Raw genomic sequence first — 27,909 nt, 5'->3', positions numbered from 1 at the left:
TTACACATTGCCATCAAAGGAGGGACATAGGTGGGTTCCATGAAATTCATTGGTGATGGATTAAGGAGGCGGGGTAAAGCAAAGTAGGGGAAACCCCTGGGATCGGATAAAAAGTAAAATGATGGACACATACTTAGGTGGGTGTAGGAACAATAAACATGATAATGAAGGAATCTGTGGTCTCTGTCCTGGTGCCCACCACATTTGGTTGTGCCCCAGGGGCTCCAGAAAAAGGGAAGTTACAAGTTACCCAGACATTTCAAGGGTGTGTTATCCTAGATGCAAAAAGACAGACAGGTTCAGTTAAGGTAAAGGTTGACCTTGTCAGAGAAGATACCGGCCTAGGACGTAACTGCCCGCCATCACTGCTTTTAAAGATTAATTTCACACCATCCTTTGTGGTGACTTTAGGTCTCTGAGTCTGAAAGACTGCCATGCAGGCCTCCCCTGAGCTGGTCAGGTCAGCATGTGGCCCCTTTCGTCCACAGCTGACACGTCCCGTCCCAGAAGCCAGTCGGTCTTCTGGAGCCTGAGAGCCCCCCACCTCCGCCCTCCCTGGGGCCCCTGCCCTGTCCCTTCCCGAGTCTCATTTCTCATTTCTCGCTCCTGCTCCCGCCCGGGTTTGGGTGGAGCATGGCCTCCAGCAGCCGGATGAGAAAGGAGGAACGAGGGGACCGTTTGCTGTGTGATAGCCTTCTGCAGCTGCTCCTGTTTAGAAATCATTTCCTGGTTTGAAGGCTTCTTCCATGAGCCTCTAGCAGGGGTGGGCAAACTTTTGGACTCGAGGGCCACCATGGGTTCTTAAACTGGACCGGAGGGCCGGAACAAAAGCATGGATGGAGTGTTTGTGTGAACTAAAGTAAATTCAAAGTAAAGGAGCGGAGGGGAGAGCAAGAGAACCGGATAGAACAGCCGGATCCGGCCCGCGGGCCGTAGTTTGCCCAAGGCTGCCTAGCATCTCATGTTTCTGATGAAGAGTCCAAAAACTACGACATGTTCATCCACTCCGTGGTCTGCCCTCCCCGGATGTTCGTCCCCACACACGGCGGTTGGGCCCACAGGCTGTCGGAGCCGCCGGCACGGCCTCCCCCAGCACCGAGACCCCGATCCGGGAGCCCAGTCGCTGCCCTCGGCACATTCCCACGAACCTGCTCCTGACGCCCCAGGTGCACCCCCGCTGACCGGGAAATCCGGCTCTCACTGGAGACTGATGTTGTGGAGCCAACGCGAGTGAACGACCACTGGAGTCCAGACCAAATTAAAATGTAGGGAGCCTTGCCCTAACCAGTGTGGCTCAGCGGATAGAGCGTCGGCCTGCGGACTGAAAGGTCCCGGGTTCGATTCCGGTCAAGGGCAGGTACCTTGGTTGCGGGCACATCCCCAGTGGGAGGTGTGCAGGAGGCAGCTGATCGATGTTTCTCTCTCATCGATGTTTCTAGCTCTCTATCCCTCTCCCTTCCTCTCTGTAAAAAATCAATGAAATATATATTAAAAAAAAAATGTAGGGAGCCTTTATTAGCTGGCCGCGACTGCTCCGCCTTTCTCCACGCAGGGAGTCAGACAGCAGCCCCGACCTTTTGTGCAGGACCGCTTTTGAGCACATTTACCACATCCTGTGTTTGCAGAGCAAGCAATTTAAGACAAAACAGTTTTTCTTAAGTAATGTCAGGGTCATGTTATTGGTGACCATGTTATTCACAGGGCCATCCTGCTCTTCAGAAAGCTGACCGTGTTCTATCTTGCAAGGCGATTTTGTGAGGTGCAGCTGGGATTCAGGGCTGAGTCGGCTAGGAGGAAGCACGCTCAAAAACTTCTACTCTCTAACAACTGAGGCCCAAGGTGGGGGGACCCCGCCCATAGCACCCCACCCTGTTTGGAAACCATGGTCATCGTCCTTCCTCCAGGCTCCCGTCCCTCCTTCCTCACACCCTTCCCTTGGGAAACCTTGGGGCTGCCCTGTGTCCTCCGGCCTGTGAGCTGTGGGTGCAGCCCAACGTGGGGCTAGCCCTTCCTGCTGTGGGCTGCGGGCGACCCGCGCTCAGAAGTCTCCCCCTCTTCCTGGGCCAACTAAACAGAAACGGGGTTCTGGACGGGACTCAGGAGAGCGGTGGGTGGCTGCCGAGCCTGTGGACCTGACTCCATCCTGAGACCAGGAGACGGTGTGGAGGGTGGGTGCCTGTGTGTGCAGGTGTGTGTGCAGGTGTGTGTGCAGGTGTGTGTGTGTGTGCAGGTATGTGTGCAGGTGTGTGTGCAGGTGTGTGTATGTGCAGGTGTGTGTGCAGGTGTGTGTGTAGGTGTGTGTGTGTGCAGGTATGTGTGCAGGTGTGTGTGTGCAGGTAGGTGTGCAGGTGTGTGTGTGTGCAGGTATGTGTGCAGGTGTGTGTGCAGGTGTGTGTATGTGCAGGTAGGTGTGCAGGTGTGTGTGCAGGTGTGTGTGCAGGTGTGTGTGTGTGCAGGTGTGTGTGCAGGTGTGTGTGTAGGTGTGTGTGTGTGCAGGTATGTGTGCAGGTGTGTGTGTGCAGGTAGGTGTGCAGGTGTGTGTGTGTGCAGGTATGTGTGCAGGTGTGTGTGCAGGTGTGTGTATGTGCAGGTAGGTGTGCAGGTGTGTGTGCAGGTGTGTGTGCAGGTGTGTGTGTGTGCAGGTAGGTGTGCAGGTGCGTGTGCATGAGCAAGTGTGTGGGAGCACATGGGGGGGCTGGGATGGCGCCCCAATGAGGAGAGCTGTGCGTTGGGGAAGATGGAAAGTTCTGGGGATGGTGGTGCTACTGTGAATGTGCTGAATCGCACTGCACTGTACAGTAAACAGGTTCAGAGGGTGCCTTTTAAATAATGAGTATTTTGTAATCGTTATAATAGTAATAATGGGACATTGAGAGTTGAGTCCTGGGCCTGGGGCGGCTGGGAAACAGCTGAGGGCCCCTCCAGGAAGCTGGGAGGATTCCTCTGTCCCGCCCCCTCTTTGGAGACAGACCCGTCCCCCCCATTTCCCATGCCCCGTCCCAGGGGCTGGAGATACAATGGTTGCCGGCAGGGGGCGCCACAGGCCCGCGCACCTGCCTGTCGCCTCTGCCTCTGCCTCCTGCGGGGCTGGCTGGTCTGGGCCTCACAGGCGCCGCTGGTGGGCGAATCCCCGGCTCACAGCCTCCCTTAAAGAGGAGGCTACTGTGGTGTCAAGAAAATGTTCTTTTAAAACCATTTATAAGTAAGAAAAATGGCCAAACACACACCACGGTAGGAGTCAGGAGGGGAGGCCCTCGGTCACTGACACGGGGATCTGACCCAGAGAATTGTGAGCACAAGTGGGGGGGAGGCTGCGGGGGAACCGGGGACGGGGGCTGCACCCCAGGAAGGAGCAGGTCCCATCAGGGCACATGCCCAGGTCGATCCCCTGTGGGGGGGCGTGCCGGAGGCAGCCGATCCATGGTTCTCTCTCATCATGGATGTTCCTCTCACTCCCCCTCTTCCTTCCTCTCTGACATCAATTACATATATAACTTCCAGGCCGACAGGGGTTTTTCTGCAGACGTTACCGATGTTTCTTCGAGGCTTCAGACTGCACGCGCCCCTCTCCCTCATGCCCTCCCTCCTCTGCAGGCGTCTCGGTTCTCCAGCCACTGGGACGGTTTCTCCTCCATCAGCAGTTTGGGGCAATAGGGTATGACAGGGCTCGATGTGGGGTGTGTCCTGGTCCTGGTGACGGGTTCGTGGAGCCGTTTTCACCCGAGGTTCACCCTTCTGGGGTGATGCGATGGTCTTAGGGAGGCTGGTCTGAGGGTCATGGGGGACATGTCTTAGGCCCTAAGACGTAGGGTGACTGGGCGGTGAGAGGATGTGGGAGAGTGACTCGGGGGCTGTGTGGGTGGCCCTCACCAAGGGCAGGGCCCATGAGGTGGCAGCCTCAGTCCCAGAGTCCATCTCCTCTCAGCCTCCACCTGCCCCCCCTCCCAGGGGGGTGCTCCTCTGACCCCTGCTTCCCAGCCTTCAGTCCCCAGGGCAGCGCTCGGCCTGGTGCTCCATCCACGGGGCCAGGTTGCGGTCTGAGGGGCCGGAAACTCCCGGAAGCGGGTCCCAGCTGCGGCTGCGGGCAGGAGAGGGCAGAGGCACCCGGGCTCTCCGAGTGTGACTGCCGGAGGGACTGTGCCCAGGTGCTTGCTGACACCCCACACACGTTAGTGCCCGTCCGGTGGGCTCAGCCCCGTGGACCTCCCGAGGCCCATCCATGCAGTTGCCTCCACGGATACCGCAAACATGGAGCATTTGGGGTGCAGGGTGGGGAGCTGAACAAGGAACTAACTGCCTTCCAGGAGCCAGCAGCCTGAGCCACGGTGACAACTCCGATCCGCGTGGACGCACTCCAGGGTTTAATTTCTGCGCCTGGGGCAGCAGCAGATTCACAGCATGAACACATGTTGCAAGTCACAGCTTTTCTAGGCTCCCAACTTTCCGTGAAGGAAGACAGCATTTGGCGGGGGGGTGGGGGGGTGGGGGGGTGGGGGGGGGATTTGCATTTGGTAGCAGTGCCGGCCGGTCCTCAGGGACCGCTGCTGCATTGTGGGAAGGGTGTCTCCGTCTCAAGCCTGCGACGCGGCCCTGGGATTCCCTGACGCGGGAATAACCTGCTGGGCACCTGCTTGAAAACGTGTCTTTAACGTTCACGATAGCGCCGAGCACGCGGAGGGGAAGTAGGCGAAAAGACCTAAATTGGAACCAAAGTCCTGCCACGTGAAGTAAGAATGGCGAGCCGCCCTAGCCGGTTTGGCTCAGTGGATAGAGCGTCGGCCTGCGGACTGAAAGGTCCCGGGTTCGATTCCGGTCAAGGGCATGTACCTTGGTTGCGGGCACATCCCCAGTAGGGGGCGTGCAGGAGGCAGCTGATCGATGTCTCTCTCTCATTGATGTTTCCATCTCTCTATCCCTCTCCCTTCCTCTCTGTAAAAAATCAATAAAATATATTAAAAAAAAAAAAAAAGAATGGCGAGCCCTTGGCCTGGGCAGGAGGGTCACACCTGCTCTGCCCCGCCCCGCCCCGCCCCGCTCAGTCCCGAAGATCAATCAAAAGGCTTTCCGCACACTCCAGCGGACGGGCGGTCCCTGGGTTCCCTGGTGGTTGAGGCATGTTTATGCTCTTGTTTGATAAGCGTTTGCATTTCCCTTGTCCTAAGTAGCCCTGCGGTGAAAAGCCACCCGTGCCCACGGGGCAGGTGTCCAGAGCCGCGTGTCCCAGGAGGCGGGCCCAGAGGCTTTGATGCAGCTCTGTACGATTTTGATACCAAGTTGCTCTCATAAATATTGTATCCGCTTCTCCCCCCTGGAGAGCATGTCAGATGCCTCCTCACCCGCTGCGGGAGCATGGGGTTAGCCAGCCACATTTTTCATCTTGGCCAACTCAACAGGCGAAAGAAACCATCTCATTATCATCGTGTTCGTGGGGGCCACAAAAGATGGTGGCAATTATCTTTTTTTAAAGAAAATATATTTTATTGATTTTTTTACAGAGAGGAAGGGAGAGGGATAGAGAGTTAGAAACATCGATGAGAGAGAAGCATCGATCAGCTGCCTCCTGCACACCTCCTACTGGGGTTATGCCTGCAACCAAGGTACGTGCCCTTGACCGGAATCGAACCCGGGACCCTTCAGTCCCCAGGCCGACGCTCTATCCACTGAGCCAAACCAGCTAGGGCAGCAATGATCTTTTTTAAAAGAAATTGATTTGAGAGAGGAAGGGAGAGGGAGAGAGAAACGTCAGCGATGAGGGCGAGTCACTGATGGGCTGCCTCCTGCACGTCCCTGCTGGGGATCGAGCCCGGGACCTCTTGGTTCCTAGGTCAAAGCTCAACCACTGAGCCACGCTGGCCCAGGGGTGATGATTATCTTGGGAAGTCAACCATTTGAAATGTCCTGGTTTCAGAGTATTTCACGTTATCATTTGTAGCCGGGAGGTTTATAAGGAAGTTGGAGGAAATACTGAAGCTGGTGCCCCACTTCAGGCAGAGGACAGCTCTCTGAACAGGCTCTTCCCGCATCGCTGGGGCAAGGCCCTGGGACCTGGTGTTTCCTGATAGTGATGAATGGTCCAGGGAGGTGTGTGTGTGTGAGGGGGGAGGCGGGGGCGGCGGGGGAGGGGGGCTGCAGGAAAGCCGTGTGCTAATTCCCAGCGACATTATGGCAGACAGCGGGCTTGCTGGTTGGGACACGTCGATACGTTTATTTATCCTGCGGTTCTGACACCACGTACTGTGGTTTTCGCCACAATCTCTCCGCAGAATGAAGTTGCCCCATTCCTCCAATTAATTAACCAACACATTTAATTTCACACTCCAAAGATCTGGAATAGCTCCTGTCTGCGGAAATCACCGTTGCAAAGAACTAAACAGAATGTTGAAAGAACCAGCGTGTAGTATTGTCAATTAAGCCTGGGCTAAACGTTAATAAACATAACACAGCGTGGGAAGCCATCTGCTGGGGCTCGGGCGCCGAGGGGGCCTTCGCCTCCTGCCGCCTGGTCTGGGCGCGGGGACTGGACCGCGCCTGACCTCCAGGAGGTGGCTGGCGGGAGTGGCCACTCGCCTCAGAGCAATGCTTCTCCTGAGCTTGTGTTTGAGCGGAGCCAGCGCACACCTAGGACAGGACGGTGACAGAGAACCCGCTTTCTTTAAAAACCTAATTACTTGTATTGGTTTCAGAGAGGCAGGGAGAGGGAGAGAGAGAGAGAAACATCAATGATGAGAGAGAATCGTTGATCAGCTGCCTCCTGTATGCCTTCTACTGGGGATGTGCCCGCAACCCGGGCATGTGCCCTTGACTGGAATCAAACCCGTGTGGGTGGACTGCGTGGATGGGGGGCCAGCGTGGGCGGGGTACAGCGTGCAGTAGGACCACCTGGGAGCTCAGAACGGGGGGGGGGGGACAGGCCTGGCAAGGGGCTGCCTGGTGAGGGCACACGCGGTGAGTCCTGCAGGTCGAAGACACCGGCCGCATGGCGGGTGCTGTCTAAAGGCTTGGGGTGGCACCAGGACACCCTGTGGAGGCGAATGAAGCTGGTTACCTCCCCGTGGTGCCCGCACCCCTCCCTTCTCCTCTGGCTCTGGGGACACCCCACTTTGTCTGCAGCCGGGGCTCAGAATAGCTGCGCTCCAGATGGCTGCATGCTTGGCTGGGGTCCCTCCATCTTTCTCTCCAAACCTCCTGCTCCCCAGCTCAGAGACGAAGCCTGCACAGCCAGCAGGCCCGGTGCCTCCCCCAGGGCCTCCATTCAGCACCCCCTCACCTTCATCCTACCCCCTCTGAGGCTGAGGGGCCCCCGACTGGTCCTGACCGGCCCCTTCCAGCCCCCCTGATTTCATTGAGGCCTTGCACTAACTGGCCGTTTCCATTTTTGTCCCATGTGTGGCTGTGCCAGCAGGGGGGCGTGGCCACCTGAATGAGGGGATGGGGCCACTGACAAGAGGGCGGGCCACGTGATCCACAGGAAGTGTGCACGTGAACGGGGCGGGGTCACGTGATTAACAGAAAGTGTGCACATGAACAGGGGTGGGGTCACGTGATTAACAGAAAGTGTGCACGTGAACAGGGGGTGGGGCCACATGATCCACAGAAAGTGTGCACGTGAACAGGGGGCGGGGGCACGTAATTAACAGAAAGTGTGCACGTGAATGGGGCGGGGTCACGTGATTAACAGAAAGTGTGCACGTGAACAGGGGTGGGGTCACGTGATTAACAGAAAGTGTGCACGTGATGGGGCGGGGTCACGTGATCCACCAGAAGTGTGCATGTGAACGGGGCGGGGTCACGTGATCCACCAGAAGTGTGCATGTGAACGGGGCGGGGCCACGTGATTAACAGGAAGTGTGCATGTGAACGGGGCGGGGCCACGTGATTAACAGGAAGTGTGCATGTGAACAGGGGGGCAGAGCCACGTGAAAATTGAAGGGATGCGGCCACAAGCCCCAGAAGCCGAAGAGGCAGGAAGGCCCCTCCCTGGAGCCCTCGGAGGGAGCACAGCCCTGACACCCTGACCTCAGGTTCTGGCCCAGAAGGGAGAGCACGTGTTCCTGCTGGTGGAGGCCAGTCTGTCGTCATGGGAGCAGCAGCCCCAGGACACGGACCCCTCCCTGCCCCTCCTCCTGGGGCTTTGACCGGGTTCTGGGAGCAGCTGAGCCCTGTGCCCGCAGGGGGACCCCTAGACCTCTCCCTGCAGGGCTCCCAGGGAGCTCCATCCCTGTGTCTGTGCCTCGGCCCTGCCTCCCGCTCCCCCGGGGGCTCCTCGGCAGTGCAGTGGGCGCCCAGGCAGGCTGCTGGGTGAGAAGCGCAGGCCACGAGGCTCAGGGACTCCCGCTGCCTGGCCGAGCCCCAGCTGCAGGATGGTGCAGGCCCCCCAGCCCCGCCCTCACCTCCCGGCCTTCTTCCCCATGAGTCCAGCCTGGGCCTCCGCTTCCTGGAGCACCTGGGTTGACAGGAGCCAGCAACTGGGTTGTGGTGCCCATATTCTAGACGCCAAAACTGAGGCTCAGAGAGGGGAGCAGAGGTCCCTAACCCCAGCCCACCTCCCGCTCCACCCAGCCCAGCTCACAGGCGGCTCCCCCAGCTGCCTGGCTGCCATGGTGTCGGAAGAGGAGGAGGAGGAGAAGGAGGAGGGGGAAGGGGAGAATGAGGAGGAGGAAGAGGAGGAGGGGGAGGAGGAGGAGGGGGAGAATGAGGAGGAGGAGGAGGAAAGGAGGAGGAGGGGGATGAGGAGGAGGAGGGGAGGAGGAGGAGGAAGAGGAGGAGGAGAGAAGGAGGAGGAGAGGAGGAAGAGGGGGAGGAGGAGGAGGAGGGGGGAAGGAGGAGGAGAGGAGGAGGAGGGGGGAGGAGGAGGAGGGGGAGAATGAGGAGGAGGAGAGGAGGGGGGGAGGAGGAGGAAAGGAGGAAGAGGAGGAAAGGAGGAGGAGGGGGAGGAGGGGGAGAAGGAGGAGGAGGGGGAGAATGAGGAGGAGGAGAGGAGGAGGAGGAAAGGAGGAGGAGGGGGAGGAGGGGGAAGGGGAGAATGAGGAGGAGGAGGAGGAGAGGGGGAGGGGGAAGGGGAGGAGGGGGAGGAGGGGGAGGAGGACGGGATTTCTGAGAAGCCATCCCAAAACACACATAGCTGGCCCTCCTTCCTCATCCCTCTCCAGCCTCGCAGCCTCCTTCCTGGCCAGGCAGCTGAGAGCGAAGGAGGTCCAGGAGGCAGAGGGTCTGCGTGGTGGATTCTGGGACCCCAACCTCACCCAGCAGATTTCCTGGACCTGGGCTCCATCGCCCTCCCACAGCTCCCAGACCAGGCGGGCTGTTTCCTGCCTCCCTGCCTTCACACATGCAGTTCCCTCCACTGTGAATGCCCTTCCTCGTCCTTCAGGTCCCAGCTCGGCTGTAAGTCCCCTGGGAACCTTCCCCGAGTCCCTCGGGGCGCCCCCTGCACCCTGCACCCACCCAGTCACAGCCGTTTTCTGGATGACACTCTCAGGGGGCGGTGAGGTCTTGGGGGTGCCAGCTCTGCCTTTGTACCCCAGCCCCTGGCACAGACAGGTGCTCAGTAAATCCGGAAGGAAGGGCAGGAGGGAGGGGAGGGAGCAAGGAAACACCTCTCATGAGATTGGAGCGGATCTGGACCGTGAGCACCTGGCACAGGGCTGGGCACGGAGCAAGGCCCACTGCCTTCCGCCGCCTCCCCCTGAGCCTGGGCCCCAGCACCTTCTGCCTTCTCTGATTTGGAGCCGGCTCAGGGGCCGTCTCCGTACCCCCAGGCCTGTGTCTGCTGCCCATTAGGATGCGAGGCAATCACACCAGGAGGCAGACGGGCACTTGGCTTCATTAGAAGATGGTGTTTGGGAGAAAGGCCTCCATTCTCAGGGCTGACCGTGAACCCGGCTTTTCAAGCTTTTCCCACGGAATGCTTTCTGCAAACAAAGCCACCCCTGAGGCCGTTATATAAAACAGGTGGAGGCTAAGCTGCTTGGGGCGAAGGGGTGGGTGTTGAAGCCGTGTGGCCGCCGGCCTGGCAGGCCTGACCGATCTGGCACCCCTTGGCACGCCGGGCCCGTCGGCCAGCCCGCAGGCGGTCAGGCTGGTTGAAAGGCGCGGTGAGGGCTCAGCGCAGCCAGACGGGGCTCCTCCTGGGGACTCCCTGGGGCCGTGGCTGGGAAAGGGGGGAGCTCAGAGGCAGGAGGAGCAGCTGCCTTCAGAACGGGAACGCTGGGACCCCCTCCAGGTTGGGGCGCGTGCGCTGGGTGGGCGGGGTGCGAGGGTCCTGGCAGGAGCCGCTGCTGCCGTGGGCTGAGCACACGCCACGAGGAGCTATTTCGGGCGGATCCCCTGCACTGGGGACAGATGGGACGTGGGGCGAGAGGGAGGCATGTGGGAGGCTGCCGGCCAGGCTCCTGTGGGGAGGCAGTGCCTGCCGACCCAGGGAATGGGGTGGGCGGGTGCCCCTGCCTCACATTCTGCAGGCCATAGGCCACACGGCCCACCGAGCTGTTGCTGTCAGAACAGTGTGGCTCTGCGCTGGAGGGGGCCGGACTCACGGGACCCTTCCTGCAACTGCCCAGCCCGCACCTGCCCAGCCCACACCTGCCTGCCTGCACCTGCCCAGCCCACACCTGCCTGCCTGCACCTGCCCAGCCCACACCTGCCTGCCCGCACCGGCCTGCCTGCACCTGCCCAGCCCGCACCTGCCCAGCCCACACCTGCCTGCCCGCACCTGCCCAGCCCGCACCTGCCTGCCCACACCTGCCTGCCCGCATTTGCCCAGCCCACACCTGCCTGCCTGCACCTGCCCAGCCCACACCTGCCTGCCCGCACCTGCCCGGGTCCTAGGCGGGGCCCCTCCGCGCACCCTGCCCGGGCAGGTGTGCAGCCTGTGGTCAGGACTGGGTTTCCTTCTAACCCTGCAGGCCGTCCCGCCCAGCGCCTATATTTAACCAGTTTAATGAGATTCTATCCAGTAATTCCTGAAACTGGTAATCTCTAATTGGGTCAAACGCTCCACCACAGCGCTCAGCGGCTCTATTTTTAGCACAATCCTCCGCCGCAGCTCCTGCTCCCGGCAGCTGTCAGCGGGGCTCCCCGTGGCCCTTGTTTCCAGCTCACCTGGTGCGAGCAGGGGGAGCCCCCGTCGCCCCACCCCCAGGGTGGTCGGCACAAATCCACCGGATGGGGTCGGCTTGGGGCCCCGGGGTCACCACAGATAAGAGAGGCGGTGGCCAGCTTTGGGGAGGTGTCTGTGTCCACCAGGGAAAGGGGGTGCTAAGCGTGTCTTTTATGAACATCCCTGGGGGTTCACAGAGAACCCCGCCTTGGCCTCGCTCCGCCCGGGAACCCCCCTGCAGGGGCCAGGCCTGTCCGTGCTCTGCCCGCTCACTCCCGGCCTCTCAATGGCAGAGCGCCACCCCCCCCCCCCCACCCCACACGACAGCATCCACATGGCCTCCTTCCGGGCCCTCTGGACCCTCACCCACGACTGGCACCCATGCCTCTTGAGGCCACTTGTCCCACCCGATGACACAGAAACCTCCCCAGGACTCGGTGCTAACGGCTAATGGAGCCTGTGGCTGGGTGATTCCAGGGCCGAGAAACGCGTTGACCAAGTTAACTTGACCGAATGCGGTTCCCTGCTGAAGATCACCCACCCCTTTCCACCTCCACAGACCCAGTCGGTGCGCGGGGACCTGGGGTGGGAACTCCCATCCATCGGAGGCTGGATCCCGGGCTGAAGAGGAGGGACTGGGCGGGCTGCCCTGCACAGAAGCCCCTGCAGAGCGACATCCTGGCCCGAGGGGTCTCTGCAGGCGCCTGACCTCCACAGCAGCTCAGCGAGCGTCAGTGCCGCCCCGTGTGCACATCCATGATGAGAGACTCAATGGCTGGAGTGCAGACACGTTAGAGGCAGAGGCTGTGCCCTGCTCTCCTCCTGCCAGAACCCTGTGAGCCAATCCTCGGAGGAGACGAGGCACAGAGAGGCTCAGTCACCTGCCCAGAGTCACCCAGGTGGGAGGGGCGCTGGGACTCCAGCTTGGACAGGAGACCCAGGTCTCCACTCAGCCATGACCCATGTCCCCTGCGTGGCCTGCCCACCATCATGGACATTCACTTGGTGTCGGAAGGCCCAGGCCCTCAGTTGTTACACTGAGAGGGGGAGGGGGAGGAGGAGGGGGAGGGGGAGGAAGGAGAGGGAGGGGAGGAAGGAGGGGGAAGAGGACCTGGATAAAGACACGCACGAGGTTGGCAATGACAGGAAGTCCAAGGGACGCAGGGGCCACAGGGGCCACAGGCCGAGGCTGTCGCACGGACTTGGGGTGCGGAGAGGAAAGTGCACGCGTGGTCTCGGGCAGGTGACCGAAGGCCGCCTCCAGCCTGGCAGGACCTGATGGGACGGGTGACGGTCCCCGCGGCCTGCTCAGCGCTGAGGGGAGGCGGCCCGAGGGGTCCGTGCGGCCCTTGGCTGTGGGTCGGTGTTCACTGTCCGTCACACCAAGGCGTCCTGGACACCGGGGCTCAAACCGCAGGCCCCTCTGTCCCTCGCGGAGGCTGAGGTCCGAGACCAGGTGTGGGCGGGGCCGCGCCCTCTGACGGCTGCTGCGGGAGGGCCTGTGGCTGGCTGTGGCGGCAGCGTCTCCACTGCCTTCACGGTGTCCTCCTGGGACGTGGCCTGTCCCCAGAGGTCCCTTCGTGAGGACGCAGTCAGGCTGGACTGGGACCCACCTGCTCCAGTGCGACCCCGTCTCACCTGCCTTGGCCACCCCCTTGGAAAAGCAAGGCCACATTCTGAGGTCCCGGGGTGAGGGCCTCAGCATATGAATTAGGGGACCCAGTTGGGGACCTCCCCGTCATCCTGGCTGCAAACCGCCCTTTGCGGGGACCTCTACGTCCAACCCGGCGAACGGGGAGAGGAACGTGTCACAGGGCGGGTCCCCCGATGGGGACAGACGGCCATCCAGGGGGAGCCAGCCACGGGGTCCGTGTTGGGGCCGACCTCATCCTGGGCTCTGGTCATCCTGCCTGTGACACGGCACGAGCCCCCTCCCCCCCAGGCCTCTGCTTCTCCCTCCACAAAAGGAGGAAGGCGACCTCTGTCCAGAAGGCCACGGGGCCAACAGGATGACGCGATGGCGACGTGTCCCCCCCCAGGGCCCGGGTGCTGCGTGGGGACGGTGCGTGGCCTGGGGCACAAAAAAACCATCACCGGCTCTTTGGAAGCAGGTGCCCACCTGCCTGTGCAGGTTGGGGAGGGGGAGGGGCTATTGACCTGTGACCTTTCCCCCAGTCCCTTCATCAGGGCCTTCCGGGGCCTGTGGTCTGATCCAGTTTTCATTTTATTTTATATTTGTATTGATTTCAGAGAGGAAGGGAGAGGGAGGGGGAGAGAGAAACATCCATGGTGAGAGAATCAATGACTGGCTGCCCCCCCACTGGGGATCGAGCAGCAAACCCGGGCCTGTGCCCTTGACTGGGAATCGAGCCATGACCTCCTGGTTCATAGGTCCCTGCTCAACCCCTGAGCCACCCGGGCGGGGCTGTTCCAGATGTGGCCATCGCTCAGCTTTAGGGCATACAACGCCCCCCAGAGCATCTGCCGGAACGGCGCCTAAAAGGGAGAAGGAAACCCCACAGACGTTGCCACCGTCTGGGGACAGGCAGGGGATGAGGGGGTGGAAGGTGGCGCTTTGCCACCCAGGCCCTGGTCCACCCTCCCCTCCAGGGACACCAGTTCCAAGAGGGGTGGGAGATCTGCCCAGATGGAGTGGTGGGTGGAGGATTGGGGGCCGAGGGTGGGAAGGGGGCGGGGCCTGTGGGACTCCACCCACTTGCTGCTGGGAGCTGCTGGGAGCTGCTGGGAGCAGGAGTGGACGGGAGGCCTGGCCTGGGTAGAGACTGCGGTGCCATCTCTACAACCGTCAGAGCTGACCTGTGGCCACTTTTGTTGTTGGTGATCCTCATTGGAGGACATTTCCCATTGGTTTTTAGAGAGAGGGGAAGGGAGAGGAGAGACACATGGACTGGTTCCCTCCCACGCGCGCCGGGACCAGGGCCAGGGATCAAGCCTGCCACCAGGGTGCGTGCCCTTGACTGGAATCGAACCCAGGACCCCTCAGTCCGCAGACCGCCGCTCTATCCACTGAGCCGCACCGGCCAGGGCACCGTCATGCGGCTCACCTAATCCTGATGCCGGGACACGGGACTCTCCTGAAAGTCCCATCCTCAGGCCCACAGCCCACGGGGGTCCCTGGGCGCCCCTAAAGCCGGCTGGTGCCTGCCCCCCTCCCCCCCCCCCGCCCCCTCCCCCTCCCCCACCAAGGAGGCCCGGCGTCTGGAAGGGGGCGGGGCAGGATGGGGGGGCGGCCTCCTGGTCTCTGATTTCGGGGGGGGGCCCAGTTCCTGGTCCGTCTACCAGGAGGACAGGGCAGGGCCTGCGCTGAGTTCCCGCCCCTCTGCACCCTGCGGGGCAGCACCTGCCCTGGGGTCCTCTTGTTTGTGGGGACAGAGGCACCCACCCAAGGGCGGCAGGAGGACCAGATGCAGCTCGGCTACGCCCTCCCTCCAGGGTGCGTGTAAGCGGGGCCACACGGGCGCCCCGCATTGTTCGGCAGAGAGGAACAGCTCACCACTTCTGGGGTTCCAGCTCCCCCTTGGGGCAAACTGCAGCGCCCCTCACTTTCCTGTCTCCCCCCGCCCCCCTCCAGCCTCACACCTGCTTCCTAACCGCTGGCTCCAGGACCCTCGCCTGGCTCACCACCCAGCCCTGGCCCCGCTCCTGGAGACATCAGCACCTCTCCAGCGCCCCCCCGCCCCCGCCGCCACCTTCCTCCCGCCCGGGTCCTGGGCGTCGCTTCTGGGTCTCGCAGGACCCTGGGCTTGGGCGCGGGCAGCACCTCGAGCTTCTTGGACCGGACGGGCCTGGTCCTATTGGGGGAAACACGCGTTTGGCACCCCCATGGGAATAGCGCAGGATTTCAGCATTTTTAACGCCCCAAGAGACGGCGCCACTGCACTGCGCGCGGGTGGGGAAACTGAGGCTCCGAGGGGCAAAGCGGGTGCCCAAGGTCACGCGACCCGTCTGGCGGCGAGGGCGCGGGGGGCGAGGTGGGGATGCACGTGGGCCGTGCGCGCTCAGTCGGGCGGCTCGGGACGGGGCTGTCGCATCGCGGTCGCGGGAGGACCCGGTGGGGGCGCCGGGCGCCAGTGCGCAGGCGCGGCGGCAGGAGGGGACGCGCTCCGGGCGCGCGCGCGCGGGCAGCCGGCGCCCCACCTCGGCCCGCCCGCCCGCCGGCGCTTCGCCGCCCGCCCGCCCGCCCGCCCGGCGCCCCGGCCGGCGAGGGGCGCGCCCGCTGCATGGCGCTGAGATGGCAGGGGCGCCGCGCGGCCCAGGCGGCCCAGGCGGAGGCGGAGGAGGAGGCGGAGGCGGAGGCGCGGGCGAGCCGGGGGGCGCCGATCGGGCGGCCGGACCCCGCGGCCGGCACGGGCTGCGGGCGTGCGGCGAGGAGTTCGCGTGCCCCGAGCTGGAGGCGCTGTTCCGCGGCTACGCGCTGCGGCTGGAGCAGGCGGCCGCGCTGAAGGCGCTGGCGGTGCTGAGCCTGCTGGCGGGCGCCCTGGCGCTGGGCGAGCTGCTGGGCGCGCGGGGCCCGGCGCGGGGCCTGGCCGGGGGCTCGCACCCCGTGCACTTCGTGCTCTTCCTGGCGCTGCTCGTGGCCACCAACGTGCGCGCGCTGCCGGCGCCGCGGCTGCAGCAGGTCGGGCGGCTGGCGCTGCTCCTCAGCCTCACCTTCGCGCTGCTCTGCTGCCCCTTCGCGCCCGCCGTCGCCGGGGTCCCCGCCGGGGCGGCCGCGGACCAGGGCGTCTGGCAGCTGCTCCTGGTCACCTTCGTGGCCTACGCGCTGCTGCCCGTGGGCGGCCCGCTGGCCGTCGGCTTCGGGCTCGTGGTGGCCGCCTCGCACCTGCTGGTCACCGCCACCTTGGTGCCCGCTCGGCGCCCGCGCCTCTGGAGGACGGTAAGCGCCGCGCCCCTCGGGGCTGGGACCCGCCTGCGCGGGAGGGCCGGGGCGCTGGGAACCAGGCGCGCGTCTCCTTGGGCAGGGGGGCCCTGAGGCCCCGGCTGGGAGCGGTCAAGGTCACTCGGGGAGTCGGGGGCTGGGGTGCTGGCATCCGGGGGCCGGGCTCCTTTCCGAGTCCCGCGCGCCTCCCGGTGTGGAGCGTGGAGACGGGAAACGGCGCGGATAGCAAGGATCGCCCCAAGGTCAGGCGGCTGTGGGCGGCCACGCGGGCTGGAACCGGGTCCGCGCTCTGCATGCGCCCATCCCCGTGGGAGGGACGGCAGTGGGTGCGGAGCGGGGTCTGGGCGGCAAGGGTTCCTCCCCGGCTGTGCGCGCAGCCCCGGGCTCCGCGCCTGAGTGCACCTGGGGGCGCAGAGTCCCCTCCCAGCCCTGAGGCCCGGGGCGGGGGGCGGGGAGAGGTGCGGAGGGAGAAGGACTCTGGCCCCTTCCTGTTGCCCTGGCGCCCGCTGGGGACCCTCTCGGGTCCTGAAGGGCTGGATTTGCCAAGGTCGCACAGCGCACTGCCCCCCCCTCCACCCCCCGCGCCTCTCCGGTCGCTAGGGCTCCAGCCTTGCTCAGCCCCAACTTTGTGGTGTGGTCGGTCTGCTGGGCAGTGGGAGGGATGGTGGTGACTGGAGCTTCTCCGCTTTTCCGCGGGGCAGCCCCTCCCTGCTCTGAGGGTGTGGAGACCGGAGGGCGGGGGAGGGAAGAAGGGAGAGCAGGCGGCAGATGGAGGAGGGGAGGGAAGGGGGTGAGGAGGGGCAGGTGGACGGACCAGACAACTGGTGGGGGATGGGAGTCAGTCAGCTGTGGGGGTGACAGGCGCCCCAGACCCGACAAACTGGGCACACGTGGTCACAGGAACCCTAGGACCCAGGGCCGGGAAAGGGGGCGGGCTGGGCTGGCAGGAGGATGGCGACGTGGAGGGGGTAGCGGGGAGAGAAGGAGAAGTAGGGGTGAAGGCAGAGAGCAGGGAAAAGGCCAGGACTGCTGGGGGGTGGGTTGGGGGGTGTTGGGCCCCTGAGCACGTGAGAGAGAGAGAGAGAGAGAGAGAGAGAGAGAGAGAGCGCCCGGGGAGGAGGCTGGGAGACAGGTGTGCAGGCTGTGTCTGCCTGTGGGCAGGTTGGCGAGGTGCCGGGAGCCACTGGTGTGTGAATATGGGCACCAGGGCCAGGGGGACCCCCCCCTCCCCGTTCCAACCTGCACCTGGTTCCCAGGTGGAGCGTCCCGCTCGGAGACAGTACTCGAGGTGTCCAAGGTCACAGAGAAGATGGCCGGGGTCTGATAGGGACGACCAGGCCACATGGAGATGTTCAGGTCACATGGGGGTTCAGGTCACACGGGGGGTTCGGGTCACATGGGGGTTCAGGTCACACGGGGGGTTCGGGTCACACGGGGGGTTCGGGTCACATGGGGGTTCAGGTCACACGGGGGTTCAGGTCACACGGGGGTTCAGGTCACACGGGGGTTCGGGTCACATGGGGGTTCGGGTCACATGGGGGTTCAGGTCACACGGGGGGTTCGGGTCATATGGGGGGTTCAGGTCACACGGGGGGTTCAGGTCACACGGGGGTTCAGGTCACACGGGGGGTTCAGGTCATACGGGGGTTCGGGTCACACGGGGGGTTCGGGTCACACGGGGGTTCGGGTCACACGGGGGGTTCGGGTCACACGGGGGTTCGGGTCACACGGGGGTTCAGGTCACATGGGGGTTCGGGTCACATGGGGGTTTGGGTCACATGGGGGTTCAGGTTAAAGTGGGCACTGATCTTAGAGGACTTGCCCCTGGGGGCTGACCCCGGGCAGGTCCTGGGCTCCTCCCGGTGAGCAGCTCCGTGACTGGTGAGCAGCCAGGTGCTGGGTGGCCGCCTGGTTGGGCCTCCGTTTCCCTGGGGGTCATCACGGCCGGAGTGGAGGGAAGGTGTAACGAGGTGGGTGTGGAGGTGTGACTGGGTAGGGCTCCGGTGACCTGTCCCCTGTTCGACTGGTCATTCCCCCTTGACCTGCCTCCCCTAGCCCTCGTGCCCCACCCCGGTCTGTCCCTCAGCCCCTCTGCCCTCCCTGACCTCCACGGGCGCCTGCCTTTCCCCTTCCATGCTCCTGGCCCCCACCGGATGGTGCCCATCCTGAGGAGATGACCGCTGAGCGCTCCATGGCAGGGGCCCTCGGAGACTGGGAGCTGGGTGGTGCCGGCCTCGTGGGAGGGGTGCTGCTTCTCCCAGGGTGTCCCGTGTGCCCCATGTTCTGCGTGTTCCAGACATCACATTGCGGCTGGGAGCCAGGGTGCGTGTGTCTCCGGGGAAGGCTGCTCCGCAGGGAACGGGCCCCCGCGTGCCCGTGGGTGCGTCCCCAGCTCAGTTTCGAAGTTGACGCCACAGAAACGCGTCTATTGTTCATACCTGCTGGCCGCCCAGCTGCCACCAGGGCCTGTGCAAACAGACTGGCACGAGCACCCGCCCCAATCCAGCCGCGGTCAGAACCGCCTGGTCGCTCGGACCTGGCCCGGCCCAGCCCCCGCCTGGCGGGAGGCACCAGGTCCAGGCACCACAGAAGCACACCCGCACCCGGTTCCCAGCTCGGAGACAGCACCCGGGGAAGAGGGACCGGGATGTGCCAGGTCACAGGGGATATGACAGGGCCACCTGGAGATGACCAGGCCACGGGGGCTGTTCAGGTCAAAGTTCTTCGAGGACCGTCAGCCACACCTGTGTGCCCAGAGCCGGGAGCTGTCCCTCCCTCTGCTGGCAGGTGGTGGTCTCCAGGGGGAGTGTGTCCCCTCGTGTCTGTCTGAGGTGTCCAGTGTGTCCACCCACCTGGCAGGTGTGTGTGAGACTGAATTGGCTCCGTCCAGCGTGTTGATGACTTAACCCCCAAGATAACAGGCCTTCCAGGGGGGAGAGGCGGCGGCAGCCATTTCCGACCACGAAGAACAGGGTCTCGGGAAGCTCGTCCCGTCCCGGCGGAAGCCCAGCGTTCCGATGGAGCGGGCGATGGGTGTTTGTGGGGAAGGGAAGGGGAACCTTTGCCTCCATAGCAGGACGGCGTGGCTGTGGGTGCAGATAACGTAGCCGTGACGCTGAGTCTAAACAGTGTTTCGTTTTCTGTCCCGCAGTCGTGGCATCTGTCTGTGGTCCCTGCACCCAGCTCCTGGGGACACTCTGCTTGAGGCCCCGAGCAGAGGTTGCTTGGCCCGTTAGAACGTCCACGGGGAGGAATAAGAGGAGGAAGTCCACCCCTCTGGATTGGTGGCTCCGGCTCCATTTTATTTTATGTTATTATATTTATTTATTTAAAAATACATTTTTATTGATGTCAGAGAGGAAGGGAGAGGGAGAGAGAGATAGGAATGCCAACGATGAGAACGAATCGTGGGTCGGCTGCCTCCTGCACGCCCCCTCCTGGGGATGGAGCCCACAACCTGGGCCTCTGTCTTGACCGGAAATCGGCACGCACTCTTGTCTTCGGGGCTGTCATTTGAGTGCTGGGGCTGACAGATGTGCGTCCCGCGGCCTGTCGCTAACGCAGGCGGAAGTCACTGCTCCCTGCAGCAGGTCTGCCTGTCCATGCCCTGGAGGTCATGTGCTTGAGGCTCCCCCCCACCACCCCCGTCACCTGAGGCTGCAGGCTGCCACGCCTGCACCCGCCCACCTCCATCCCTGCCCAGGTGGACCTGCCTCCCCTCCCCTGTCCTCAGTCACCCAGTCAGGTGTCCCGCCCTCCACGCCCGGTCCCTGGCAGGAGCCTGTGACCATGCGGCCTGCGGGCCGTGGTGCTGGTCTGGTTTTGTTCTGTAATCGCGAGCGAGGCAGCCCTGCGTGGGGAGTATTTCTAGTCAGTCCAGGAGCAGCGGCCCTGGAACCTTCCGGAAAAGTCCGAGTTTCTCGGCCACAGGAGCCGTCCGTTTCTGCAGGGACAGGAAGGGTTTGGAACGGCTCCCGGCAGAGGCCCGGCCGTGGCCCCTCCCGAGCTGCCTGTGGAGGGGATTGGGGAGCGCCCGCCAAGCGGGGCCCCTGCCCATGCTCTGTCCTCTTCCCTCCAGCTCGCCGCCAACGCCCTGCTCTTCCTGGGCGTGAACATGTACGGGGTGTGCGTGCGAGTCCTGGCCGAGCGCGCCCAGCGGAGGGCCTTCCTGCAGGCGCGCACCTGCATCGAGGACCGGCTGCGGCTGGAGGACGAGAACGAGAAGCAGGTGGGTGGGCCGGTGCCTGCGAGGTGCTCTCTCCGGGTGAGTCCAGCCTCGCCGACCTTCCAGCGCGGCTCATGTCCCTCGGGCCCTCACCTGGCTTCCCAGCGGGGCCATCGGGCGCGGGACGGTGAGCGAGGGCTGGTCACTTCCCACGAGGTCCTGGCCGGCGTGTCCCACTTGCTGGACCTTCTCCGCTGATGGAGCTGCAGCCTGCAGGTCGGTCACAGCTGTCTCCCTGGGTGGCCTTGTCCCGTGTCCCCGGCACGCAGGTCCCGCCCTGCCTCGCTGGTCGCACTGCTTTCAGCGCGGGGAGCCCTGTCTTGGGCTCCTAGGCCAGTGGTCGGCAAACTCGTTCGTCAGCAGAGCCAAATATCAACAGGACAACGATCGAAATTTCTTTTTTTTTTTTTAAATATATTTTTATTGATATTTTACAGAGCGGAAGGGAGAGGGATAGAGAGCTAGAAACATCGATGAGAGAGAAACATCGATCAGTTGCCTCCTGCACACCTCCCACTGGGGATGTGCCCGCAACCAAGGTACATGCCCTTGACCGGAATCGAACCCGGGACCCCTCAGTCCGCAGGCCGACGCTCTATCCACTGAGCCAAACCGGTTTCGGCTGAAATTTCTTTTGAGGGACCAATTTTTTTGTTTTCTTAATATATTTTTATTGATTTTTTACAGAGAGGAAGGGAGAGGGATAGAGAGCTAGAAACATCGATGAGAGAGAAACATCCATCAGCTGCCTCCTGCACACCTCCCACTGGGGATGTGCCCGCAACCAAGGTACATGCCCTTGACCGGAATTGAACCCGGGACCCTTCAGTCCACAGGCCGACGCTCTATCCACTGAGCCAAACCGGTTTCGGCTGAAATTTCTTTTGAGAGCCCAATTTTTTAAACTTAAACTTTTTCTAACGCCACTTCTTCAACATAGACTCGCCCAGGCTGTGGTATTTTGTGGAAGAGCCACACTCCAGGGGCCAAAGAGCCGCAGGTGGCTCGCGAGGCGCGGTTTGCCGACCACGGTGACCCAGGCTCCGGCAGGCTCAGGTTAGGCTTGGGGTCGGCCCGGCAGGCCCGGAGCAGCCTGAAGGTGGCCGAGCGGCTCTGTCCAGCCCGCCCGCTGTCGGTGTGGACACCGAGGCCGGAGCTGCCGGTGAGGGAGGCCCCGGCCACATGGGGTGTCACGGTCTCTGCTTTCAACTTTCAACTCCTTAACAGAGCCTCCCGCAGCCCTGACCGGGAGGTGCACCCCAGTCCTGGTGGTGGGCGGGGTGCGGGCCGGCTCCGGGCTCCTCACTGTGGGGGGGAGTGCCCGTGGCAGCGTGGCCTGCTGCCGGCAGCCTGCCGCCGGGGCTGGGCGGGTTCTTTGACGAGTCCAGGCCTCTGCTTCCAGGCTTCTTTGACGAGTCCAGGCCTCTGCTTCCCGGTTGAGCATGGAGGAACTTGGTTCTGTCTTACAATCTGGGAACCCGGTGGGCGGAGAGCTGACTGGCTGGGGAAGGAGGATGGAGCGAGTGACAGAGTGGCCAGTGGCAGAGGGGGACAGGGGGGTCCCACAGTCTCAGGTCTCCTCACCCTAAAAGGCACCCCCTGGGTTCTGGTTGGAGGACACCTCGGGCCACACCCCGCAGGCAGCCGCGCGGGTTCGGAACAGAATGTGGGATTGGCTCTCGGAGGGAGAAAAGCCTGGGCGCCCGGGACCGGGAAGGAAGGGCGGCAGGAAGCGGGGTCACGGCCACAGGCGGAGGCGCCTAAACACAGATCATGGAGGGCACTCAGTGCTGATCTGATGCCAGGGCGTTTGAGGCTGAGGCAGAACGGACCGGTTCCCAGGACCGGGTCAGTCCCCCCGCCGTTTCCAGAAGAAAAGGACCACCCGGGGCATCTGCTGGCCTTGGAAATGCTGGCTCGGCAGGAAAGCTTGCGGCGGGCGGGGGCGGGGGGGGGGGGGAGGCGGGGACAGAGGGGGAGGAAGCCCCTGGCCGGAAGGGTGTGCATATGAGGCGGACACCCCAGGGAAACGTGTTGTCTCAGGGCTGTCCTGAGGTGGGACCACCGGGTGCAGACGTGGGGGCTGCATTTGTCATGGTCCGCGGCCCGAGGGGTGGTGGGGCTGGGCACTCTTGACTTACCCTCCCCCCTGGAGGACCCCTAAGGGGCTCCCGGCTGGGCCGCTGCAAATGCAGGAGCTGTGATTCCTGGCCTGAGTCTTTGGGCGCCGTGCTGGGCTGATGGTGGTCACGTGTTCCGTTTGTTGAAAATTGTGAAATCGTTTTCTGGAGTGTCTAACATTTTTCTTAAAAATTTTTTTTTTAGCCCTGACTGGTTTGGCTCAGTGGATAGAGCGTCGGCCTGTGGACTGGGGGGTCCCGGGTTCGATTCCGGTCAGGGGCATGTACCTTGGTTGCGGGCACATCCCCAGTCGGGGGCATGCAGGAGGCAGCTGATTGATGTTTCTCTCTCATCGATGTTTCTAACTCTCTCTCCCTCTCCCTTCCTCTCTGTAAAAAATCAATAAAATATATTAAAAAATTTTTTTTTATTGATGTCAGAGAGGAAGGGAGAGGGAGAAAGAGATAGAAACATCCATGATGAGAGAGAATCATGGATCGGCTGCCTCCTGCACGCCCCCCACTGGGAATCGAGCCCGCAACCCAGGCACGTGCCCTTGACCGGGAATCAAACCGTGACCTCCTGGTTCATAGGTCGATGGTCAACCACTGAGCCACACTGGCTGGGCTGGAGTGACTAAGGTTTTTCATTCTCAACAGACCCTGTCTGTCTGCATCCTCGCCAGCACAGGGTGGCGTCTCTGTCTTTTCTTGTTCCAGTTCCAATAGGTGTGTTGGGACCTGTCGTGGCTTTTTTTCTTTTTTTTAAATATATTTTTTACTGATTTTTTACAGGGAGGAAGGGAGAGGGAGAGAGAGTTAGAAACATCCATGAGAGAGAAACATCCATCAGCTGCCTCCTGCACACCCCTCAATGGGGATGTGCCCGCAACCAAGGTACATGCCCTTGACCGGAATCGAACCTGGGACCCGTCAGTCCTCCACAGGCCAACGCTCTATCCACTGAGCCACACCGGTCAGGGCAAGTCATTGTGGCTTTAATGTCCTTTTCTCCCCTGCGCTGGCCAGGCCTCCAGGGCTGTGTGGACCGGGTGTGGCGGCTCAGCCCGCTGGCCCGAGCGTGCTGCTGGGGGGGCGCTCTCGGGACACTCCTCCCCCGGACGAGGAAGGTCCCCTCTCCTCCTGATCCCCGAGACTTCTCATCACTTCTCATGGATGTTGAACGTTGCCATTTCCCCCTAGACGGCTGCTATGTGATTTGGCGGTTGCCCTGTGACAGGCTGTGTGACACCCATTGATACTCGGTCTTGAACGGGCATCTGAGGCGCTTGCTGAAATGCTGGCAGCTGGCAGAGATGCCACACCTGCGTTCTTCAGGGCCGCCGGCACGCCGTTTCCCCTCTGTGCCTAGCCTGGTGCTGGTGCCAGGCGGCAGTAACTATGGGAGGGCCTGGGGTGGGCCCCCCCCGTCCTCCGTGGCGGGTTGCCGGCGGGGTTAGGGTTAATCCTTGGTCCAGTGAAACCTTCTGGCTCTGGGACTTCCCTCTTGTGAGTTTTTGAATGAAGAAACCAGTTTCTTTAACAGACAGAGAGCCGTGCAGGTGTTCCGGTCACAGCGCCGGTTTTACAGTCGGGAGTGGTGACTTGCGCTTGCCGGGAAATGGCGCGTTTCTCCTCAATGGTCAACGTGTGTGTGGAGAGCGGGTGTCCGTCCCTGGGTCTTGTGACGTCTTCAGGGTCAGGAGTGACATACTCATCCCCGACTTCGTACCCCTGTGTTGGTCTTGCGGGAGGTGGGGAAGCTGTCTTATGGAGGGGCTGCTGGAGGGGTGATGGGGGTTCTCCTATCCCCTCCACCTCCCCCTCGGCCCCCCTCACTCCGTGTGGGACCTAAACTCTGCTCTTTGGTTTCCTTCCCAAACCTGAGAGAGGAGCCTCAGACCCGTGAGACTGGCGGTCAGGGCCAGCAGGAGGAGGTGGGGAGGACCCAGGAGGGGAGGGCACGGGCTGGGTGAGGAGGGGAGGCCCAGGGGTGCATCCTGCCCTGGGGGGTGAGGGGAGCGGAGAGCTGATCCCGGAGACCAGGGGAAACCAGGAGAGAGACCAGGAGGAAATGCCGTGTGGCCCCCAAAGCCCCTCACCTCGCGAGGACAGGGTCCTGTCGGCCCCGAGGCAGGGCCTCTCCCAGGCCAGCTCCATGGCCGCTCGGTGTGGCAGGGGGTGAGGAGCAGGGCTGGGGGCCGGGGGCCGGGGTTTCTTCCCGTGACCGCTTCCTGGAGAAGCCGAGCCCACGGTGGGAGGCACAGGGGGCTGTGGGGAGACACAGGGGGCTGGGTGTTCTGGGGGCACCTGCCCAGGGTTCTGGGATTGAGTTACCTGTGCAGTGACCAGCCAGGCCTGGGCACCACCCACCAGGCTCTGGGCCGGGCGGGGGCTGCAGGGAGGAGGGCTGTGCCCTGGTCCTGGGCAGACGCCTCGAGGAGGCACAGGGAGGGCCTTGCAGCACCACCATCTCTCCCGTCCAGGAGCGGCTGCTCATGAGCCTTCTGCCCCGGAATGTTGCCATGGAGATGAAGGAGGACTTCCTGAAGCCCCCTGAGAGGATTTTCCACAAGATTTACATCCAGCGGCATGACAACGTGAGGTAGTGCGCTGGCCTGTGGCCGAGAGCCTGGGAGCTGAGGTGGGGGTGATGGAGGAGGTGGAGTGATGGAGGAGGTGATGGAGGAGGCGGAGGTGATGGAGGAGGTGGAGGTGATGGAGGAGGCGGAGGTGATGGAGGAGGTGGAGGTGATGGAGGAGGTGGAGGTGATGGAGGAGGTGGAGGTGATGGAGGAGGTGATGGAGGAGGTGGAGGTGATGGAGGAGGTGGAGGTGATGGAGGAGGTGGAGGTGATGGAGGAGGTGATGGAGGAGGTGATGGAGGAGGTGGAAGTGATGGAGGAGGAGGAGGTGATGGAGGAGGTGATGGAGGAGGTGGAGGTGATGGAGGAGGTGGAGGTGATGGAGGAGGTGATGGAGGAGGTGATGGAGGAGGTGGAGGTGATGGAGGAGGTGGAGGTGATGGAGGAGGTGGAGGTGATGGAGGAGGTGATGGAGGAGGTGGAGGTGATGGAGGAGGTGGAGGTGATGGAGGAGGTGATGGAGGAGGTGGAGGTGATGGAGGAGGTGGAGGTGATGGAGGAGGTGGAGGTGATGGAGGAGGTGGAGGTGATGGAGGAGGTGATGGAGGAGGTGGAGGTGATGGAGGAGGTGGAGATGATGGAGGAGGTGATGGAGGAGGTGATGGAGGAGGTGGAGATGATGGAGGAGGTGATGGAGGAGGTGGAGGTGATGGAGGAGGTGGAGGTGATGGAGGAGGTGGAGATGATGGAGGAGGTGATAGAGGAGGTGATGGAGGAGGTGGAGGTGATGGAGGAGGTGGAGATGATGGAGGAGGTGATGGAGGAGGTGATGGAGGAGGTGGAAGTGATGGAGGAGGAGGAGGTGATGGAGGAGGTGATGGAGGAGGTGGAGGTGATGGAGGAGGTGATGGAGGAGGCGGAGATGATGGAGGAGGTGATGAGGAGGTGGAAGTGATGGAGGAGGAGGAAGTGATGGAGGAGGAGGAAGTGATGGAGGAGGTGGAGGTGATGGAGGAGGTGGAGGTGATGGAGGAGGTGATGGAGGAGGTGATGGAGGAGGTGGAGGTGATGGAGGAGGTGGAGATGATGGAGGAGGTGATGGAGGAGGTGATGGAGGAGGTGATGGAGGAGGTGAAGATGATGGAGGAGGTGAAGATGATGGAGGAGGAGGAGGTGATGTAGGAGGTGGAGGTGATGGAGGAGGCGGAGGTGATGGAGGTGAAGATGATGGAGGAGGTGAAGATGATGGAGGAGGAGGAGGATAGTTGTCCCCCTAGAGAGGGTACCCTGAAGACCAGGAGGGAGAGGCCACGGTGTGGTCCAGGGTTCGAGCCCAGGCAGGAGGAGCCTCCCCTCTGGGCACTCGGTTCATCCTCACACCCCTGAGACCTGCCAGCATCGCACCTGGACTTTGTGAGGAAATTGAGGTTCAGAAGGTGAGGCGAGTGTGCAGAGGTCCCCGCCAGGGCCTGGTGGGGCTGGGGCTGGATCAGGGTCAGCGGGGCCTCTGAGCAGCTGCAGTGTGTCCTGCCTCTGTGACACCAGAGTCCGTGGTCCTTCTGACCTCAGTCTTCTCGCCTGTGAAATGGGAGGAGGAAAGCCTTGGCCTCCGGTCGGGGTGGAGGAAGAAACAGGAAGATGTGGTACGAGGTGACGTGAAGGGCAGTTGTACGCGGCAGCCTGGTCCGAGGCGGGCGGTGACAGGCATGCCCGTGTCTTGCAGCATCCTCTTCGCGGACATCGTGGGCTTCACGGGGCTGGCGTCGCAGTGCACGGCCCAGGAGCTGGTCAAGCTGCTCAACGAGCTCTTCGGCAAGTTCGACGAGCTGGCCACGGTAAGCGCGGCCACGGGAAGCGCCGCCACATTAAGCGTGGCCACAGTAAGCACGGCCACGGGAAGCGCTGCCACGGGAAGCGCTGCACATGGGAAGTGCAGCCACGGGAAGCGCTGCCACATTAAGCGCGGCCACGGGAAGCGCGGCCATGGGAAGTGCAGCCATGGGAAGCGCGGCCACGGGAAGCGCGGCCACGGGAAGCGCGGCCACGGGATGCGCAGGAACCGGGTCTGGGGTCCGCAAGGGACTGTGGCCGGGACAGATGGACAGAGGTTGGCTCACCCACTCGGCTCCTGGGGCCACCTGTGGGTTTGCAGGTGAGGAAGGCGGGCACCTGCCCAGCCCTGTGCCTGTGGGCGCCAGGGGGACCCCCGGCCTCTGGGCACCCGTGGCAGGTGTCACCGGTCGGCAGAGCCCACCCCGCGCGGGGCTGGGCAGGGGCCCTGGGCCGGGCCTGAGCCGGCCCCTGTCTCGGCCTGATTGTCGCGGGAGCGTGTCCGTGTCCACCACGCGTGACGTCTGTGCTCGGGGTTGTGGCTGCTTTCCGCCAAGTCGAGGACGTTTCCTCTTATTCTCGTTGTGCGAGTTCTGTCGGGAACGGATGTTGGCCTCTGCCCAGCGCTGGGCTGCATCGGTTGGGACGGTCACGCGGGGTTCCCTTTGAGTCGCTGTGTGACGACCCGCGCCGACGCGGACGGATGTTAGAACGACCTTGCGTTCCGGGACAGCTGAACGCAGGCGGGCGGCGGGGGGTCGTTCGGATGTCTGTGGGCTTTGATTTGCTAAGGTTTTATTTAGAATTTTCCATCTCTGTTCCGGAGGGTGTGACCCTGGCTGCCTTGCCCTGCCTGCGAGGTCAGGGTCCTGCGTGCTCGTCCCACAGGGGCCGGGGCGTGTCCTCGGCCGGCCCGGGAGTCTGTGCAGAGCTGGTGGCGTTTCCTTCCTGGGCGTGTGGCCGCGTCTGGGGTGGCGCCGTCGGGCAAGGAGTTTCCCTTGCGGAGTGTTTAGCTCAGCCGTGGGCAAACTACGGCCCGCGGGCCGGATCCGGCTGTTCTATCCGGTTCTCTTGCTCTCCCCTCCGCTCCTTGACTTTGAATTTATATTAGTTCACACAAACACTCCATCCATGCTTTTGTTCCGGCCCTC

General features: G+C 62.8%; 1 protein-coding gene across 3 annotated transcripts in view; it reads left to right on the top strand.

The window, feature by feature from the left end:
- The first annotated feature begins 15,268 nt into the window (after positions 1-15,268).
- ADCY1 (adenylate cyclase 1) overlaps positions 15,269-27,909 on the top strand; it is a 43,287-nt gene continuing 30,646 nt past the window's right edge. For all 3 annotated transcript variants that reach the window (XR_013960528.1, XR_013960529.1, XM_080666883.1), the window contains exons 1-4: positions 15,269-15,995; positions 20,077-20,226; positions 24,830-24,948; positions 26,652-26,763. Coding sequence is in view for 1 of the 3 variants with exons in the window: in XM_080666883.1 (XP_080523009.1) it covers positions 15,351-15,995; positions 20,077-20,226; positions 24,830-24,948; positions 26,652-26,763 (1,026 nt within the window). In the remaining 2 variants the exon portion in view is untranslated. The remainder of the gene's footprint in view (positions 15,996-20,076; positions 20,227-24,829; positions 24,949-26,651; positions 26,764-27,909) is intronic.

This window comes from Plecotus auritus, assembly GCF_963455305.1.
Source record: "Plecotus auritus genome assembly, chromosome: 4".
Lineage (NCBI taxonomy): Eukaryota > Metazoa > Chordata > Mammalia > Chiroptera > Vespertilionidae > Plecotus > Plecotus auritus.
Note: the sequence above shows the minus strand (reverse complement) of the source record. Positions and strands in the feature narration are given on the sequence as shown.